The following is a 19,159-nucleotide window of genomic DNA, read 5'->3' on the forward strand; positions in this document are numbered from 1 at the left end:
TTGTTTCCCAGTGTTTCTTCAAAAAAAACAATAACTCAGGCTGTAGGGACTTGGACAGGCAGGTTCAAAATGTCTTGTCCCATCTTATATTGAACCTTAAAGTGGCGAGTCACTTGTCACTTCGGTGTGAATTCTCCCTTAAATCGGCACTTCATCAAATTCAAATATAAGATGTATGAATATTTTACCTAAATGGCAATTGGCGCGACTCATTCAAACATTCGAATGACTGAATATGTGGATAAAGTAAATTCAAAGCATGAATAAAGGGCCTCCCCGATGACGTAGTGGTAACATCGCTAACGTAACGTCATTGCCTTGTGATCAAGGGGCCGTTGTTTCGTGGGGCACATTGCACAGTGGCTCTGATCCCACTTTAAACTATAGGTCCAGTCCCGATTAGCCTATCTGTGCAAAGTGGGCTTAAAGCAAAAAGAACTCAAATAAACGAACCATAAATAACTCAGATATTTCTAGACTCGACGAACGAGACAGACAATTGCAAATCGAGAAGAGGAGGCCGTTGTCAATTGCGAGTATAGGAAGAATATAGGCTAGGTACCTAAAAGTGGAGTGAAAATTTTATTGGTTTTTCACTATAAAGAAAACAAGATACCGCCAAGGAGTGCCCCCATTCATGGAAAGGATGTTTTCATTGTACATGTTCAATGTATTTCATCCTCATCATAGCGACATACCAAACGAGCTAGAAAGCAACGTTACACTTATCATTCAAAGAACTGTAACTCTCCAAATTCTTATTGTAATCTTGCCTCTTCGTGCTGTCTTGGATCGGTGCCAAATAATCACTTTCGGGATTCCCCATCGATCACCCCTTTCGTGGCAAAATGCCAAATACCTTGAGTGCTTTCAACAAAGTCTGATTCTTTTATCAGAATTTTCCACTGTGGCGACAATGCATTACATATTCTTCCCAGATTAGTTCAAGAAATCAAGGCTAAATGTTAATGAACCAGAGGCGTCTCCTGAACGCATGCGATGCATGCTGTGCATGCGTCAATTGTGGGAAAAAGGACAGCTAGCTCTGCGACGACATTAATGAGCATTTCTACATTCTAATTTCTTCATATAGGAGAAGTATTTATTTTACACGAGAGCGCTGATCTAAGCTTATATTACATTTGTTGGATCTGAAGTGAAAGAAAATAATAATTCTTTTCACTTCAGATCCAAGAAATATAATATAATCTTAGTTGAGCGCTATCATGGAAAATAAATACTTCTCCTATATGAAGAAATTAGAATGTAGAAATGCTCATTAATGTCGTCGCAGAGCTAGCTGTCCTTTTTCCCACAATTGACGCATGCGCAGGTCACACCTTGCAATCAGTCTTCATTTCGTAACGGAATAAAATAGGACTCCTGAAACAACTAGAAGAAAATTGTTCAACTCTAAAGAGAATATTGTTAAACCGCTAACGTTACTTTTGTATGAAGGTTCATTGTCGTAGAATGTTTTGTACAATATTTTTTGTAAAGACGATACTGAAAGAATATCTTGAATTAAGCACTCAATGAGCACACGTGATGTACGATTAGTTTTGCGTGTAATGTAAAAATGAAACCTCTTGTCCGATAAAACAAACAAGAACTTTGCGCTGTTTTTCGAGGGATTGCGTTATCAAAACGTACCTACGAAAACAAAACGACGATCACTGGCACGCGAGAAACTAATAGAAGTGCTGGGACGAGAGACTTAGGAGGGAAAGTTAGTCATACCAGAGAGGCTCGTGTCTTGAAGTTCGTCAGTGCTACTTTGTTTGGACATGCGATTTTTCTATGCGTTTGTTATGGCAACAGTGAGTTTGCGTCACGGAAATCCTGTTGTTTCTGTGCTTATTTACCTTTGTTAAACTTTTAGAAAATGTAATAAGTTGCAGCACACAAATCGTTCTTGTTCTAAAGTTTTAAGAAAATGGGTGAAATAATAGGAAGTACTTATACCTGTAATTTTTATTAGCTTTGTGATAGTAGCTGGAACTCTTGCACGTGTTAAAGCCAAAGAAGTGACGCATGGAAACTTCAAAGGTGTAGAATATTAGACGATTAAATGACGTCATCACATGAAGGATCTTGACTTTCCGAAGGATAATAGTGTTATAATTTTGAGGGTTTGATTCAATTAATTTACCACGTATGCATAAACTCACGCTGAATTATACTTCGAATGTCTTAATTTGAAAACAGACAGTCCAGAGCAGTCGTTTTGTGACAAATGTTGACAGGCTCTAACGGGTTCACCTATATGTAATCCATCTTGATCGACTATCGACGATTTGCTGTAAAAAGGGATTCATTTAGTAAAGTTACGCCGAGGCCTATTTGGACGTAGTTAAGCAACTCTTTATGCAAATTCAATTGTATATATTAGGCCAAGTGGTGGCAGTTCGTTTTACCACATATCAATGATGATTTGTCCACTTTTCAAAGTATTTTCCCCAGTTGATGCCTGCCCTTTTGCAGGTTTAAACATGTCCACGCAAAGAAGTCGCTTTCTGGTACGCTTTACGTCAAAAATAACTTGAGCTCGGGAATCAAACAGATGTGCATCGCTCTAACCAGCAGTTTTAGAGTCATCGATTATAAGTTCGTGTATTATACATTAGAAAACCTAAGCATGGGGGATGTTTGCAACCGGATTTAGGTGTAAACGAATGTAATAGGCCTATTCAACATACATGGACAAGCAAATACTGTCACAAGACATAACAGCCTGTGTTACAGAACATTAATATATTGTTGCACCAAACAAACATTGAAGAATTTGGCAATACGTTACACGTAAAAAATAACTGATCCACGAATTAAGTCCGCGACACGAAAAATTCCGCACAACCGTCTCTTCTCCGTCCTTCATTGACACACTCTAGTGTTGCCAGGTCCCATTTGAAATTATTTTCTACTTTACGTTTATAATATTACTAACACTAAGGGGCGGTATAACCTATCTGGTTACATGTTCTTGAGCAAATAAATGGAATAGTAAACTACCGTAAATAACAGGCAAACTAACTAACTAACTAACTCTCTAGCCCTAACAGAAGCCTTCCATCTGTTCCTATCCTGGGCAAGATAAATCCAATATTTTCCATTATTTTCCGATCAATCTCAACGTTATCTCTCCATCTTTGTCTTGGCCTTCCTAGGGATCTCCTACCATCATGTTTCCAACAAGAAACCTGTAAACTCTTTTTTCCTCTCCCATTCGTGCCACATGTCCTGCCCACCTAAGTCTTCTTGATTTAATTATTCTAATAATAACTAAATAACAGGCAAACGACAATGTTGCCATTACGTGCTAAAGGGATTTCATGCTTTACGTATGGAACAAGGTAAACAAGTGTGGTATAGTCCGTGTGCGTTAGTCACGACCATAGACGCAACTGCGTGTGAGCTAACTGGACGAGTCCACTGTCAAAAAAGGGTGATGACTGTAGGTGTGAAAATTGTAACCATCTGGAACTTACAGCGTGCATGTTTGTTTTACCTCTCTCGTGATTTTGGATTCGTCTGTGGTCACACCATATTCATACTTTTTATTTTCCATTTTAAAAATTTACATTTATGTACTGTGTTGTTTTCTTATGACAAAAGCAGATTTTATGGTACATTTTAACCGGCATTTTTGGTATGAACTAATTTATTCATTTTTTCTTCCATCTTTTGCAGTCATCGGTTCTTGCCTCTTTGCATACGGACAGAAACAGGGAGAAGCATGCAGAAGGGATAACGACTGTGAAACTGGTCTTCTCTGCACTGAGACTCCAGATGGTAGGACCTGTCAGCCACCCATCTCCAACAAAAAACAATACAGTAAGTGTACTTGTTGCTCTCATATGTCTGCGGTCCTTTTGAAACTTTTCTCTTCTTTTACTGTTCAATTTATGTACACATGTATACATGTAAACATAAACCACTGAATTTTAGAAGTTTCAGTAAACACACGGTAAACCCTATCATCATTGGGTTTCCCTGCATCAACACGACAGCAGAGGCTTAATTGGAAATAAATTACTACCGGTATACTTGTATGAACAGACAGAGAGGCACCGACTTAAGATGCCAAAAAGCATACTGACAGTAAATTTTTGAGGGGGCATGATCGGTATAAACAATACTTTATATATACAGTGCGTTCAACGAAAAACCGGCTCCGAGCACAAATATGAGAAATCTATATGCAACTCAAATGACAATCGTGCCTTTTGGGTTGCATAACTGTCAGGAAACCTAAGGTCCACTCCACATGCCCTAACCAAACCTAACCTTAGGTTTCCTGACAGTTATGCAACCCAAAAGGCACGATAGTCATTTGGGTTACATATAGACCAGTCACTATATTGTAACATTTCACATATTTGTGCTCGGGACCGGTTTTAAAATGTACGCACGGGGACCGGTTTTTCGTTGAACGCACTGTATAAATATACATAAAATGTGTCATACGTGAAGGGGGGAGGGCAGAAAGTGCCTTGCCCCACCAAAGTCGGCGCCTATGCACACACCTGTCTTTTGATACAGCCCCTTTTTTTCAGTGCTTACGTTTCTAGCACTTCAACTTCAGTTGTATCGCGTTTGTTGGAAGGTGTCCGTTTTAGCCACAAATATAAATTCATTTTTCACTTGTTACACTCACACGCAAAATAAATACGTCGCACAAATCAGCCCGTGACACCAACTGGACGAAAAACAAACATTTGTTCAGTGACAAGTAAAAGAGTTTGTTTGTATACCTCCATCCACGAATAAACGAATAATAAACCACGTGATTGTACATTTTTGCGAATAACATTTTAAATAAGTTTGATCGAACCAAATAATTCTTAAAGGGACAAACAGTTAATGATGTAATCTTAATTCTCCTATGCAAAAAGCAATGTTTATATTATCAGCACTTAATTAAATTACTATTGTAATTGCAGACGCTATTGGGGCGTTTCTCATGACGTATGATTGACAAGGAGCAGTCGGCCGTGGACATCGGAGTGGGGGGAAAAGTGCAGAGTGCTGTACGGCACAAATCAATGGTGCAAGAAAGGGAGAGAGAGATATGAGCGAGTACAGGCCATTGCGATCAGCTCCAATAAAAATTAACTGCCGGTATGTTTTCTGGCACTGGCTCATACCCGCCCATTTCGATCACAGTACGACAGCCAACAACCTTAGGGAGAAAGAGTCCCACTCAACACTCCTCACCAACGTACATCAGAAAAAGAGAACACAACAGGGCAGCAAAAGACACCCAAATTCCAACCTCCCTTCCGCCTAGTATACTGCATCTTGCTGACTAGCAAGGCTCTTTCATCTGGACTCACGACCAGAATAATCTACTGTGCGGCTTGTGTTGAGTGCTGCCCTTATATGTTTGTGATTGTCCCTTCACCCATTTCATCTCATTCATCCTCATCTTCCGAATTTGCCAAAAGTGGGAGAAAGATGAGGTAAAATAAAGCAAATCAAGTCAACAACAGATTGCTGTAATGGGCTTAATGACATATTCGATACGTAGACGTGATAAACTCTCATTTTCAAAAGGTCTAGTGAATCAATCCTGTAAATTAAAGAAACCGTTGTCATCGGAAATGAAAAGTAAAAAATTACAGTACCATGAAATCAACTAAAACAGCGCAACCAAAATGCTTCCAGCTGTCTTTATCGTTATTTAATTTGTTTGCGAGGTCAATAGAAAGATGGGGAAAATGATCTACTAGCAAAATTATTCAGTGTTCTATCGCGTGTTTTTTGGCAGAAAAGTATGCTCTTGACATTTTTGTAACAAGTTTTATCTAATGTTGTAATCCCCTTTTACCAGGGATCTGAGGTCACAGGGACGCAACAATGGCACATTTTGGTAGAGCTTAATATACTTGTGATTGAACCTGCTCCGACTGAGAGAAAGGAGATATGGATGATTGATGTTGGGTTATTCACGCTTGTTCATACCTGGTAGACGAGTGATGTATCTTGTCCAAATGTTTCTTGGGCACCGTATTGTGACTGATGCCAAGGTTCGGTCTTCCGAGCAATACCGCACGAGTGGTTGCAAGGCTTATGCAGCCGTAAACTTCGTACACCGTTGTTAAAGTTCAATTCGACGTAAAGTATATGAGTGCGATCCCTTGAGCGAGCTATCTTTTATAATCTTTTGCCTCGAAAGGTTATTACACCTTTCGAACACGCTGGATCAAGTTAGAACTACGTATTTACCTCTCAGTCAAAGCTCTGAGAAAATAACGATGCGTGCACATTCTTGAGATTGCTCGGCGGTCGGACAATTCCAGTTAATAAACAAGCATAAATAATCTCTTGACGAGGTTTTCTCGTTCTTTTAATCACCATATCTCTACACTAAATAAGCGAAAATTTAGTAGAAAAAATTTTGGATCATTTATCCAGAAAATTCTAGAAATATAGTTGATCCGTATTGTACTTCGATTGCACCGTTCAGAATATATCATGCCGTAAACGAACTCTGTTTGTTGTTTCTCTAACAGTGGCGGCGATTAGGCGGGCGTGGAGGAGCAGTTGCCACCCCACTTTTCGCCACGTTTTACCCTCACACTATGACCTTTTAATGCTAAGCCTTGTCTACCAAGAGAAAGTGAACTGTATTTGCATCCAGTTTTGGCACCCGATCCCCGCCACTGTTCTCTATGATGACTTTTTAAAAACATGAGCACACAATTTCACTGTTACGTATCCGTTCTTAAAGTTCCATGAATTTTGAAGTTCTTGTAGCCTGTAAAGATCAGTATTTTTTCAATAAACAAATGAAACGTGTTTTACGATTTAAGCCTAAATGTTGTTTCAAGCAAGTAATGAGAGTTTTAAACCAAAAAATCGTTTGAACCATGTGTTCAGAAACATATTTTCTAAGAAGGGTAGTTGGTAAGCAATCCTAAAATCGTCAAATGAGGGTTGTGTTTCTAATTATGCCGTAAACACTAATAAGACCTATTTACGTTAATTGAATGTCTATTGTGTAGGCCATTCCTGAATATTCCGATCATTTCACGGTTGCCAGGTTCCATTCTATCTCTTTAATGCCCACTCCGTTTTCCGAAACATCACATTATATTGTGAATGCAATCATTTACATTGAATTAAACAGTTTGTTCCGTTCTTAACCTGCATCGTTGTTAATGTCAAATACTATTCGGTTAAATATGTGTTTTAAACACACATAAAAAAGTATAGGCATGTGTTTAAGATTTTAAAGCATGGTATTTGTAATCAATTTTGTTTTAAACATGCCGGAAGATAAAGTAGATACTTTTTTATGTGCCAAGTCGATGTGCGTGTTGCCTACCGTTCAGGATATATTACTGTATATCTAAAGCGCTATCGTGTGAGGTGCAATGTTTACATTCTCCATCCCGCTTGATACGACATTAAAACTTCGAAATTAGGCTATATGTTTTCCAATACCTGTACCAGTACAATTAAATCTCTGTGTAAATATACGGTTTCCCAGTGTCAACAGTTTGCTGCATCCCACCACGGATAGAAGCAAGGGGTTTTTACACTTCCTCGAAACCCACGCGGAAGAAAAAAAAACAACGTCTGCAATATTCATTTTATGTTGGCCGCAGTGCATTGTGACGTCACTGCAGCATTCACATAGCCCTGAGCCAATCAGAAGACAAGAGAGGAAAATTGGCTAATTACTGGTTGCCATGGCAACCAAATCTCTACAATTCTGTGGTGCTTTTGTAGAGACGCCGAAAATCTGCTCTCGGCGACTTTTAGCCTCGTTGGGAGTTTCGTGTGATTTTTTTTTATATATGTACACAGCGTCGTGCTCAACGCGTTGAGCATGTAATTATCTTAAGCTACATCTTCAGAGATAGGTCAGAGCGTGCAGTTTAGAACAATGGATTTTACTTGGTGTTTTAGAAATGGGAGTATTGAATGTTTCTCTCTGTAGGTGTGTTCGTTCTCATTTCACTTTACACACACACATACACACACACATTTCTTTCGTTAATATAAATTAGTTTTTGTTCTCACCTATAAAAAGGGTGCCAGTAAGGCGTACCGCCAGAAATTAAGCACTATATATGAGGGCGGAGCCGATACCGAAACCTATGTACCGGTATCGACCAATACTAGTAGTATCGGTGTAGGAAAATATCTGTTGGATTTTGCTTACCGAAACCTTTCCGGCGTGTTCATCTCTCGCGGGGTCCTAAAAAAAATGCCACGTAACACCTTTCCGGAGTCTCGTAATCCTGGAAGATATGCAAAATCCGAAATTGTCATTGATTTTGTACCAATATTATTTCAAATACTATTTTGTGATTACATAACTGGTATTTTTATATTCGGGTGTAATTTGTTAATACAGTGGGTTCAACCAAAAACCGGTCCCCGTGCGTACATTTTGAAACCAGCCCCGAGCACAATTATGTGAAATGTTACACTATAGTGACTGGTCTATATGCACCCAAATGACAATGGTGCCTTTTGGGTTGCATAACTGTCAGGAAACCTAAGGTTACGTTTGGTTAGGTTAGGTTAGGGCATGTGGAGTGGACCTTAGGTTTCCTGATAGTTATGGAACCCAAAAGGCACGATTGTCATTTGGGTTGCATATAGACCAGTCACTACATTGTAACATTTCTCATATTTGTGCTCGGGGCCAGTTTTTCGTTGAACGCACCGTATTTCAAAGCAGAACTTTGCTAAATTTAACTTATAAGTGAAGCGGAAGACTCAACCATTAATACGTATATTAGTCAATATTATAAACAATTTTTAATTGCTACAATTTTCAAGAATCGGTATCGATTGGAATTTTTTATAACGCTGGAGAGAGACAGTTTAGTCGCCTTCCCTATTGTTGTCGCTTGTAATCAAAGGGCCGCGGTTTGGATGCCCGATAGAAGCACATTGCATGGTAGTTCTGATTCGACTTAAAACTGCAGGCACGGTCCCGATTAGCCTATGACACGTCCTTTCCCCGTTGGACAAGTATTTATGCTTGTTATTTTGTAATCTCTGTAACCTAGTACGTGATTGCTATGCTTCAATATTTTAATCTATATCTGATGATGTCAGAGAATAGTGATTTGCCTGCATATGTACATCTTGAGAATTCTGTTGCTATAGGAATCACGATGTTTATTGTTGTAAGAATGTTAAGTTGTTAAGGCTCATGATGTAAATACTGGAAATGAACGTGTGGACATATATGCCAAAACTGCCCGATCATCTGATTCTATCTCTCTTGCGAGGCTTCCTTATACGGACTTTCTCCCAAGAGTTAAAAATAAACTTAAAAATATATGGAGACAGTGGTGTATAGTACAATTTCAATCCAGAGGTAAAACATATAAATGGCTTGCAGAAAATTCACAAATCAAGCCTTGGTTCTATTCATATAATTTACCAAGATCAGTTTTAATCTTTATTATACGTATTCGCATTAATGATCACCTAGCACGCTTACACATAACATCAAAACAAGCCTGCACATGTGGGAAAATTAATCAAGATGCCACACATATCTTTCTACAATCTCCAGATTTTGATAGAGAACGAGACAATAATGGTTTTCCATTCCCTGTATCCCTAAATAACTTAAGGATTTAATGAACATTAAACAGTATTTTTTTTCCTTCCTGTGGATAACAAATGTATAGTGAACCAACACTTTAGACAAGATGACCAAAATCAACTCTCAGTTGATAGGGTCAGTAAAAATAATAATAAGAAGAAGAGGAATGTTAAGTCGAATTTAAGAAGTTAACACAAACAATCGGTATTATGCATGTACATATTTTACTTTGCAAGAATTGCTGTATGCTTGTATAAATTCCTCAAAACTTTGATTTGATTTGATTTGATTTAACAATCAATAAAGAGGGATTTCTCATACTGTGAGTGGTAGCCTAGTGAATGCTGTGGCTTCTCATGTCATTGATTGATTGATTTAGTGTTTTAAGTTCACTTTCTGCACAGTAAGGCTAATCGGGACTGGACCTACAGTTTAAAGTGTGATCCGAACCACTATGTGTGCCTCCACCGGCTATCGAACCTGGGATCCCTTGATTACAAGGCGGCGACGCTACCACTGCGCCATCGGGAGGCCAGGCTTCTTATGTGAATATATTCTTGAGTTTATAAAAGTAAGGTTCACCTATCTGGGCACAAAGCTAGCTTAAAACAAACTTTTTTGCTACAAGAAAAAGTAGAGTTCTTATTCATTTTAGAGCATAGAGTTTCTATATAACTAGAAGACTGTTGTTTGTCATTATCTTACCTGTATTACGTTAACAAGAGAATAACACTGGCTTGAATCTCTTCACCAAATTGTTCTAGGCTCGTATGCCACGTTTTGAATTGATAAAAGCGAACCATGCTTATGACTGTTACACACATATATCCATCAAATTGGGAGATGCAATATTAAAACCTCCGTGGTAACACAAATATGCCTGTCTGAAAGTCATAAACAGGAATCATATTACTAAATATTTCAGAAAAGTTTTGATTTTGTGGGATGACACACAAGGTCTTTGTTGTCAGAAAGGAAATTTGTTATTCACATATGCGAAAAAGCAATATGCATTTTTCTAGGTTTTATTGTTATCGTTTTCCTTCGCAAAAAGAGGGGAAATTACATTTCCTTAACTTTCGAAACGAGTACAAACTTCTGAAAAAACAACTTTGATAAGGAAAGGTAGGATAAAAAATTCAATTTCAACGGATGTAGCTCGTTGACTGTGGGAGGGAAATGGAAATGTATTGAAAGAGGAGAAATAAGAAATTTGATTCTCAAATTATACAGGAAACCTTTGCAAAATGAAATGTGGGAATACGATACGAATTTCTATAATGGAAAAGTTGGGCATAGGGAAAATTGGAAGATGTACGCCCAGAGCATGAAGGAAAACATCCGTTTTCATGGTGACGCAAAACGTCAGGGATATGGCAAACTAGGGATTCGCTGGAGTAGTTCAATTTCTGGGAACATACATCAACAGCGCGTCTGTGGTTTTCCCTTTGTGCTTCGCGGTCTTAGAGTTGTTTATTTTTTACACGGAGCACGCCGAGTGGCGCGTTTCATGAGAATACGTCAGATTCTATGAAAAGATATGTCGCTTCGAGCTGGTACACTGGATCCAATCACGCTCCACAAACGATCAACAAACAAACAACATTAGAACAATATAAAGTTATTTAAGATTAATATCAACTATTTACAGAAAATTGGATATACAAGTTATTATGTACTAGTGTTACTTCGAGGCCTTTTTTCTCGATGGTATAGTTCGCACGGATGACGCTAGATGGCCTTACTGAATCGACAGTTTCTTCGCTCGAGCGAATAACGCTCGGACAGGCAAACGATCGGTATACGCTCGAAGCCCATTAGTACACGTGTAACTGTAATTTGTCTGTGGTAGCGGCCCTTCAAATATGCTTCGTGAAGTAAAATACGCAGTGAAATTGAACCTAAAGAGAAAATAGTCATCATAACCATGTAAAATTGAATTTAGTCTATCTTATCAATGCATAGCAATATATGAAAATGAATAGATGATTATGGGCTGAAACTACCGGGACTAATTTTTACACATATATTTGTACGATTTTATTGTCCCAATGAACTGATATTTGATATATATATATACAAGTATATGAAACTTTACCTGTATATTAGACTAGAACGCTCGCTGCAATTATGATCAGCCACGAAAAGTAAAACTACTTTTGTGATTAGTTTCTACTATCAGAGGTGGAAAGAAATAAAACGCAGTTCTCCTATAGTTGCCGTGTATTTCATCACCTTTTTTGCATTTGTACAAAGCAAAATCAAATACAGAGTGTTAAAAAAGTTACGCAACCCAAAGTTGATCACCTGTAACATTAAAACCGTAAGAGATATTTACACAGGATTTTCTGCATTGAGAAACTTTTAAATGCTTAACATTATCAGTTTATACAGAAAATGTTATAAATTAATAACGTGCGGAAGTCTTTTTTTTCTGGAAATGCACTTTTCAGTGAGAAAATTATAGCTAAACGAAATTTTCGAAGGAGCACAATTAGGCGTCTGATGACTCATGACATTTTACTCATACATTTGCGACCAATCAGTTATGTTCAGCATTTGATAAGACCACAGTTCTGAATTTAAGAAAACTGTCGTCCACGGCCACTGGCTAACCAGAAAAAGATTGAACAGACCAGTAGCTAGAGCCACGATGGAATTTTTTGTAATTAACGCGAACAAACGAGGCCCTTGTAACATCATCAACAGAAAGAATTTGCACGTGGCAGTTCGTTACGCAGACGAAACGAAACAAACATTACATGGGAAAAATTGTTGATGATGGTGGTTTTGGCGCGATTACGCATGCCATGTCGAATGATACTCAGATTGCGGTATGGCATGATAATAAATGCAAATTTGAGAACTTATCTAAAGTCACGCTGCACGAAATGCTTCAGTAAAACAAATTACTGTCGGTTATCATCCTTTCGCTTCCTGTAGGCAATCTTCGAAACTAAGATCTTCGCATACATAACTTGCGTTGCTTTCACATTTACAAGGCACTTCTGGATAACTATGTCCAGAAATTGTGAATTTGACATTCCTCGTCTACACAAGGGAAGACTCATAATTTGAATTTCAATATTTTTGTTTTGCATTTTTCCCCTAATGCAATGTTCTACGCCGTGAGATAAATTTGTACAACCCGTTTCCTGTAATGTCTCTCTTTTAATGCATGTGGATGGGGGTGGGAAGGAATACATTTTACTCGCAATTCCAACAGCAATTTTTTCATGAAAGAATACTTATTTTGCACCTTAAATATTAGGTACATTGTAATTAAGGATCTGCTGGACCATTTGACTGTTTCTTTCAACGATGGCAATTTTTATGATATTGTAAAAAATTAGTTCTTCCATCTTCACCCTAGAACATTAAGTATTTTTGTGGATTATCTTCACTACTGCAACTATTCTACATGTTTTAATGGCGTGGTGCGACTATTGTCTATTATGAAATATACACAGCGAATGTTTTTCACACGACGAATAGAGTAAGGGGATTTCTACTCAAATCTTCCTAATAAATAATATTCTAAGAGAGTTTCTTCGCGATGGGAGATACTTTCGTAAAATCAAGATTTTTAGAAGTACAGTGGGATGCATGAGTATTACTAAGCAAATTGTCCACCACCATGTTTATTCTTTTTGTTTTATGCACTGAGAGCTTCGGGAATTGAATAAAAATTCCAAAGAAACGGCTCACAGCCTCTGCATCAGCATACGTAAAGAATCTAGTCCTTAAAAACAAAACCATGTAAGATGCAAGAGAAAAATTAATGAACATTACTTGTACATCCCACTGTACAGGTTGGGTCATTCCCTTCATTTCTTGTGATGACGTAATGGCGTTAGACGATACATTAATCCTTGAAAATAATACGGAAATTTAGATACCAGAGTAGCGCTATGCAGATAAAAAAAACTGACAACAAACGCACGAAATCGAGTACACAAATGCACATGTCCTGATGTCAGATATTCCCTTCTTCAGAAATATTACAGTTGCATGATTAATATTTATATTTATATCTGACTTAGTAGAAAATGCCTTCAATCTACTCTAATTTTATAAACAATTTGCTATATTGTAGTCGTAAATTGCACGACACTACGTACCACATAAATATGGCTGCTCATCTATAATAAGTATCTAGACAGCCAACAGCAATCTGGTTTAATATAACCTTCAGTTAACGGAAAATTAACCTTATAGTAGACTGATTATACGGATTCAGTGTAAAATCTACCAGTAAACTAATGAAATGTTGCTGTAAATCAGTAGAACAATGTGAGTACAATACTCAAAAGTTTTGCTAAAATCTGCATCACCAAAGTATTAGATTACCAGTACAATTTGTATTTTGCCTTTATATTGAATGTTTTCGTAAATTGTGTGTGAAGTTCAGGTAGACTTTTGTGTGCTGCTCCTCTTTATGTTTCGCTTTAGAGCTCATGTGACTGTTTTTTCTTTGCAGGTGACGATTGCACAATGAGCAGCGACTGTGACATCACAAAAGGCCTCTGCTGCCAAGTCCAGAGACGACACAGGCAGGCTCCACGGAAGGTGAGCGCTCACAAAGTACTTTCTGTGGGTGACAAATATCACCATTTATCCCCATTATCACACGGACTACAGCAAAAGTCATGGCAAGTACTTTTTTTTCCACGATAATGTGGCTCAGGCAAGATATTGTAAAATATACAATTGAGAGGTCACGATATATGCTAACGTTTAATGTATGAATTTTGAACAACATAAGAGATCTGTATCAGGATAGAGAGAAATACAAAATACGCGCAATCACAGGTCGTCCTGAACGTTCCATGTCGGCAGTTGCTTCTCTTCCACGCCCGAATGCTCCTGAATAATATAAATGGGTTCACATCTGTTTAAAAGCATGGATGTTCATTAATTAAAAGAACTGAAAAAAACCTGGTACATAAGTACCACAAAAACCAGACGTATGAATGCATTCAGTGGTGAACGGTCCACCAGTTCGGCCAAGGGGGTAAGGACGATTAAATTCCTTAACCATTGGTCTTCTGATACAAGCCGGTAGTAATTTCAATGCTCACATTTAATAAATTATAAGTTGAAGAAATCAGAACACGACTATTTGATCGTGCAAAAACTGAGCCGCGGTGGCTCAGTCGGTAACGCGTCTGACTACCATGCTAAAGGTCCTGGGTTCGATCCCCGGCCGGTTCAAATCCGGGAACTTTTCTAACGGTGGAAGCGGCCCCGGCGCCCACCCAGCGTCGAATAACATGGGTATCTGGGGGAAACCCTGGGCGGTAAAGGCGGTCAGGGGCGTGATGCTGATCACATCACCCCCACTCACGACCGGATCAAGAAAGTGTGGGGCGTTACCCCCACACCCCCTATACGCATTCATGGCGTGGTGCTATGCACAGGGGAACACTTTACCTTTACCTTTACTATTTGATCTAGCTACCACTTTAACACTTACAACGCATTGTGGATACACACCGCCCAACAGTTGACCGTTCGGTGCACAGACTACAATCGGTACCAAGATCACGCGTGGAGCGTTATACACCGATAGAAATAATCATTTCTATCTATTTTACCTGTCGACCTTCCTATTTGTAGATCAAGTTCATGTTAAGCACACTTGAATATAAGTCCACTACAGAGAACACACGCAACTATCAACAAAACTCTAAAGTCCTGAGGAAAACCCTTTTCCTCCTAATTATTCAGAGCGGTGGATGAAAATTAACTTCTATCACAGTAGAACTAAACTTTCTTCGTACGATGAAGTAAAACTGTTCCCTCCTAATCGGTCAGAGTGGTGGATATCAAGTCTCTTTGCTTCTATTTATCTGGCGATCTACTGTCTTTCGTGGGCGAGAAGAAAAACTTTTCCCTCCTAATCTGTCTGAACAATGCACGAGAACTGTCCACCGAGCACACGTCTTTTCACCCTCCAAACTTCTTGCTCTTGCTGCACCAGGGGACCGTCCTTCCTTCCTATTGGTACTTTTCCTGTAGGCCCGCCCACATGTGGATGCTTGTTTACACCCTGGGGGATGACGGGGTTTTCACGGGACTTCGCACCAGGAACACTGCTCGCTTGAAGTGGTTGAAACTATTTGTTTTAATTTAATTTAAACTTCCCATAAATTTCTTGTGAGGGCTGTAGCTTCTGACGTATGAATTCAGTTATGGCTTTCCTGGGTGGCTTAATGTCACGAGCGCGATGACATATTTCGTCCAGATCTCGAAGCGAAGTTAGAGTTCAAATTCCCGTATCACTTATGTTGTCCGGAAAATGTCCGAAGTGTAGACTGGCTGGCTCGACTTTGGGAGTTACGACGTCAGCTCAGGTCCTTCTACGTGCCTAGATGCTGGTTTGTTTACGCCTGTGCAGGTGGCTTGCTTCAGGGAAACAGAAGATGCGTTGTCATCGAAGCCATGTGGAAAAGCAAGGGACGTGTTCCAGCCGAGGTTGTAAGCCTTTTACATTTTAATATCTGTAACGCTGTGATTACTGGCACTTCTCTGTTGGCCACCTGCATCACCAAATTTCGACAATTCGCAGTGTATGAACTTATCGTGACAGGAGCCGAATGGAATTTGGGGAAAGATGAATTTTCAGGGCAACACCACACTCGTGCGGGTTCGTTAATTAACTGCATTCCTGGCTCCGTGGGGAAGAATGTTGTTTCGATAGAGACAGCTGTGTCATTTCTTGGAGCGGAAAATCTTGGGGAGGTTTCAATCAGGACCGTAATTGCAAATCGATCATAAGTTCGGTATGGTAGAGCATCATTTCCTAAATCTTCCACAAGCTTAGTGTGATATTCTCTCGCATTCCTTCCACGGAGAACTGCTATTTTCACATAAGAAAATGCTCACAGCTGTTAAACACGCACTGACTTCCCACTTCGGTCAGCTCAATGTCTTGGCAGCCACTGCCATCTATACGGCTCGCAAGTCCAACTGGCGGCTTGGAAACAACGAATCAGCGATTAGTTTAATTCAATTCGACTAACATCGGGTATTTTCGAGTCACAAGGCACCGAAAGTTCCTGGTGGGACGAAACAAATGACCACCGGATACACAGCATGTTGCCAAACGTACTATAAAACCGGAGAGAGAGTGAGAGAGAGTTGATCAGCGCTATTAGTGTATAAAAGTTAAAGAATAGTACACAAACACGGAAAATTAGTACAAAAACACCCAAACACTGTGCAAACAAGCCAATAAAAACAACTGACAAAAACAGACGTACGCTTGGCAACGTTGTAACGGGAGAGCGATGTTACCCCTACAGCTTTTACTTCGCAACTGAAGTTGTTGACACCCATCGAGGCACACACACCCGAAGACGATTGGTGGACAGATAGAGCTCTGTAGCAAATAGGAGGTCAGCTGCCAGTTGGGCTTGCGATCTGTATAGTGGCGTCACAATACATTGCATGTGACGGGGTCCCCACTGTGTATTTTAAAATGTCTTGCCTGACCCTCATAATCGTAGAAAAAAATGGTTGCCATGACTTTTGTTGTAACCCTCGTATAAATATATAAATGGTGTCACCGTACAATGTCGACATATTTTCACAAATGCGTAGAGGACGTCAGGACAAACAACTTTCTTAGTAATGTTTTGCTTGTTAACTCCCGTTTGGGTGTTACAATCCTTCGAAAAACGGCATTCTCTACCCTGTATGCATGTATGTATGAGGTACAAATTCATGGTTGCCACTGTCACTTATTGGTCACATTAGAAAACATATTAAAATATTATAGTACGGTATGGATTTAGGCCTTACCCTTCAATCATGCATGCAACATCGTCCATACATATTTACTTATACTGTTTTTTTTTAAGGGCGTCTGACTGCCACGCGGGAGACTCTGTTTCGATTCCCGGAGTGGACTGATCTAAGGTCGGAACTTTTCCGGCCATGTTCCCGCATAAACCGGCTCTGGGGTTCACCCAGCCTCAAATCAATGTGTACCTTGCGGTTAAAGGCTGCCGGAGCGTGGTGCTGATCACATCACCTCCAAAATGTCCGAGATAGATAATGTGTGTATCCCTATCCCACACATTCCCTAAATGTATCTTCATGACACGGCACGGGGAAATTTACGTTACCTTTACTTTATTTTTATTTATTTTCAATATTTATTTATTTATGTTTTTGCATTAAAGAAGAACTTTGTAATTTTTGTCCAGAGGTGTTCTCACTCGAGAGAGCAGTCCTTGCGGTTTTCTATTTATTGATTGATTGATTTGCTTTATTTTACTTCGCTTTTTGTGCCACTTTCGGCTAATTTGCGAAGATGGGGATGAGTGATGATATGATGACATTGATGAATGGACACTCACAAACATCCATGCCCAGGTCGGGATTCGAACCCGGGACCCCTGGCGTCGTAGCGCGATGTGCTAACCACTCCGCCACAGGGGCCTGCTTTCCTGTTTTTGGTTACGCAGTTTGTTCGTATCGTGCTAGAAATTGAATCATTCTCCGACAGAAAATATAACTATCAGTTGCAATCGGGAATTTGTTTCACATGGCTGCATACATACAGGATGGAAAATAACGTTTGTCGGGGGCTCGTAGCGCCGAAACGACACCTTGAGGAGCAGAACTTTACTAAGAAAAGTCTTAATGTTCTCTACATCCTGTCAAAATATGCCGGTGTTGAACGGCCAAACACACGCGTGTATGAAAAGTTCTGTTGTCAAACTCTCTATCCTTCTCTAAAGCACATATTCATTTTAACTAAGTGAGGTTCCACTTCCAGACGTGTATGGTCTAGGTCCTCATTCGAACGCAAGTTTGGTATCTTTGACATAGCTCGAGAGGTAGCCGGCCGGTTGCGCATCTGGTTTCGAGCCAGCATATATTTTTTCTGAGAAGCACTGTTATCACTTTTACCTGTAGTGTTTAGACATCCAAAGCGAACTGTGATGACGTTGTACTCCAAAGGTCTCCATATTGTATAAAAAAATAGCACAGCAAAATAACACAACCTAGGCTGAAATTATAAGTCGAATTTTAATCTTTATAACCGAATTTAAAACTGGATTATCATTAAATTAAGGTAACTTCTGATGGATGTCGCTGAAAGTCCTTGCCAACAAGGTTTCCTACGAGGAATGAACCTTTCATTCAGGCAAGCCCGCAATGCTCAGAGGTTATTTGGGTTGCATACACAGTAGGATAAATCACAATACGAAATGAACCACCTGGTAACGAACGCACTTTTTCCAACTCGGAAATATGGTGAAGAAATTGATTCCGTACATGTACCTGTATCCCCTATCTTAATTGAATTCAATTGAATTGAAATATATTTATTTAAGTGTTGTAAACAGATTTACACCTTTATACAACACCGTGTATTTAACATGCATGCATAAGAACTATTTTACAGTGTAAGATTAGCTACATAAAAGAGGCTTATAATACTGTATACACTCAGTACATAAGCTAGAAATTAAATAGAAAAAAGCCGGCCCCCGTGGCGGAGTGCTTAGCACATCGCGCTACGATGCCAGGGGTTACGGGTTCATATCCCTGTCTGGGAATGGT

The 19,159-nt window shown here is 39.3% G+C and overlaps 1 protein-coding gene across 1 annotated transcript in view; it reads left to right on the forward strand.

Moving 5' to 3' along the window:
- Window positions 1-19,159, forward strand: part of spab (space blanket) — a 73,388-nt gene that overhangs the window by 50,765 nt on the left and 3,464 nt on the right. Inside the window, exons 3-4 of the mRNA XM_083142478.1 lie at window positions 3,691-3,834; window positions 14,061-14,149. Coding sequence (XP_082998604.1) covers window positions 3,691-3,834; window positions 14,061-14,149 — 233 coding nt within the window. The remainder of the gene's footprint in view (window positions 1-3,690; window positions 3,835-14,060; window positions 14,150-19,159) is intronic.

This window comes from Lepisma saccharinum, chromosome 21 (genome assembly GCF_977018435.1).
Source record: "Lepisma saccharinum chromosome 21, izLepSacc3.1, whole genome shotgun sequence".
In the NCBI taxonomy this organism is placed as follows: domain Eukaryota; kingdom Metazoa; phylum Arthropoda; class Insecta; order Zygentoma; family Lepismatidae; genus Lepisma; species Lepisma saccharinum.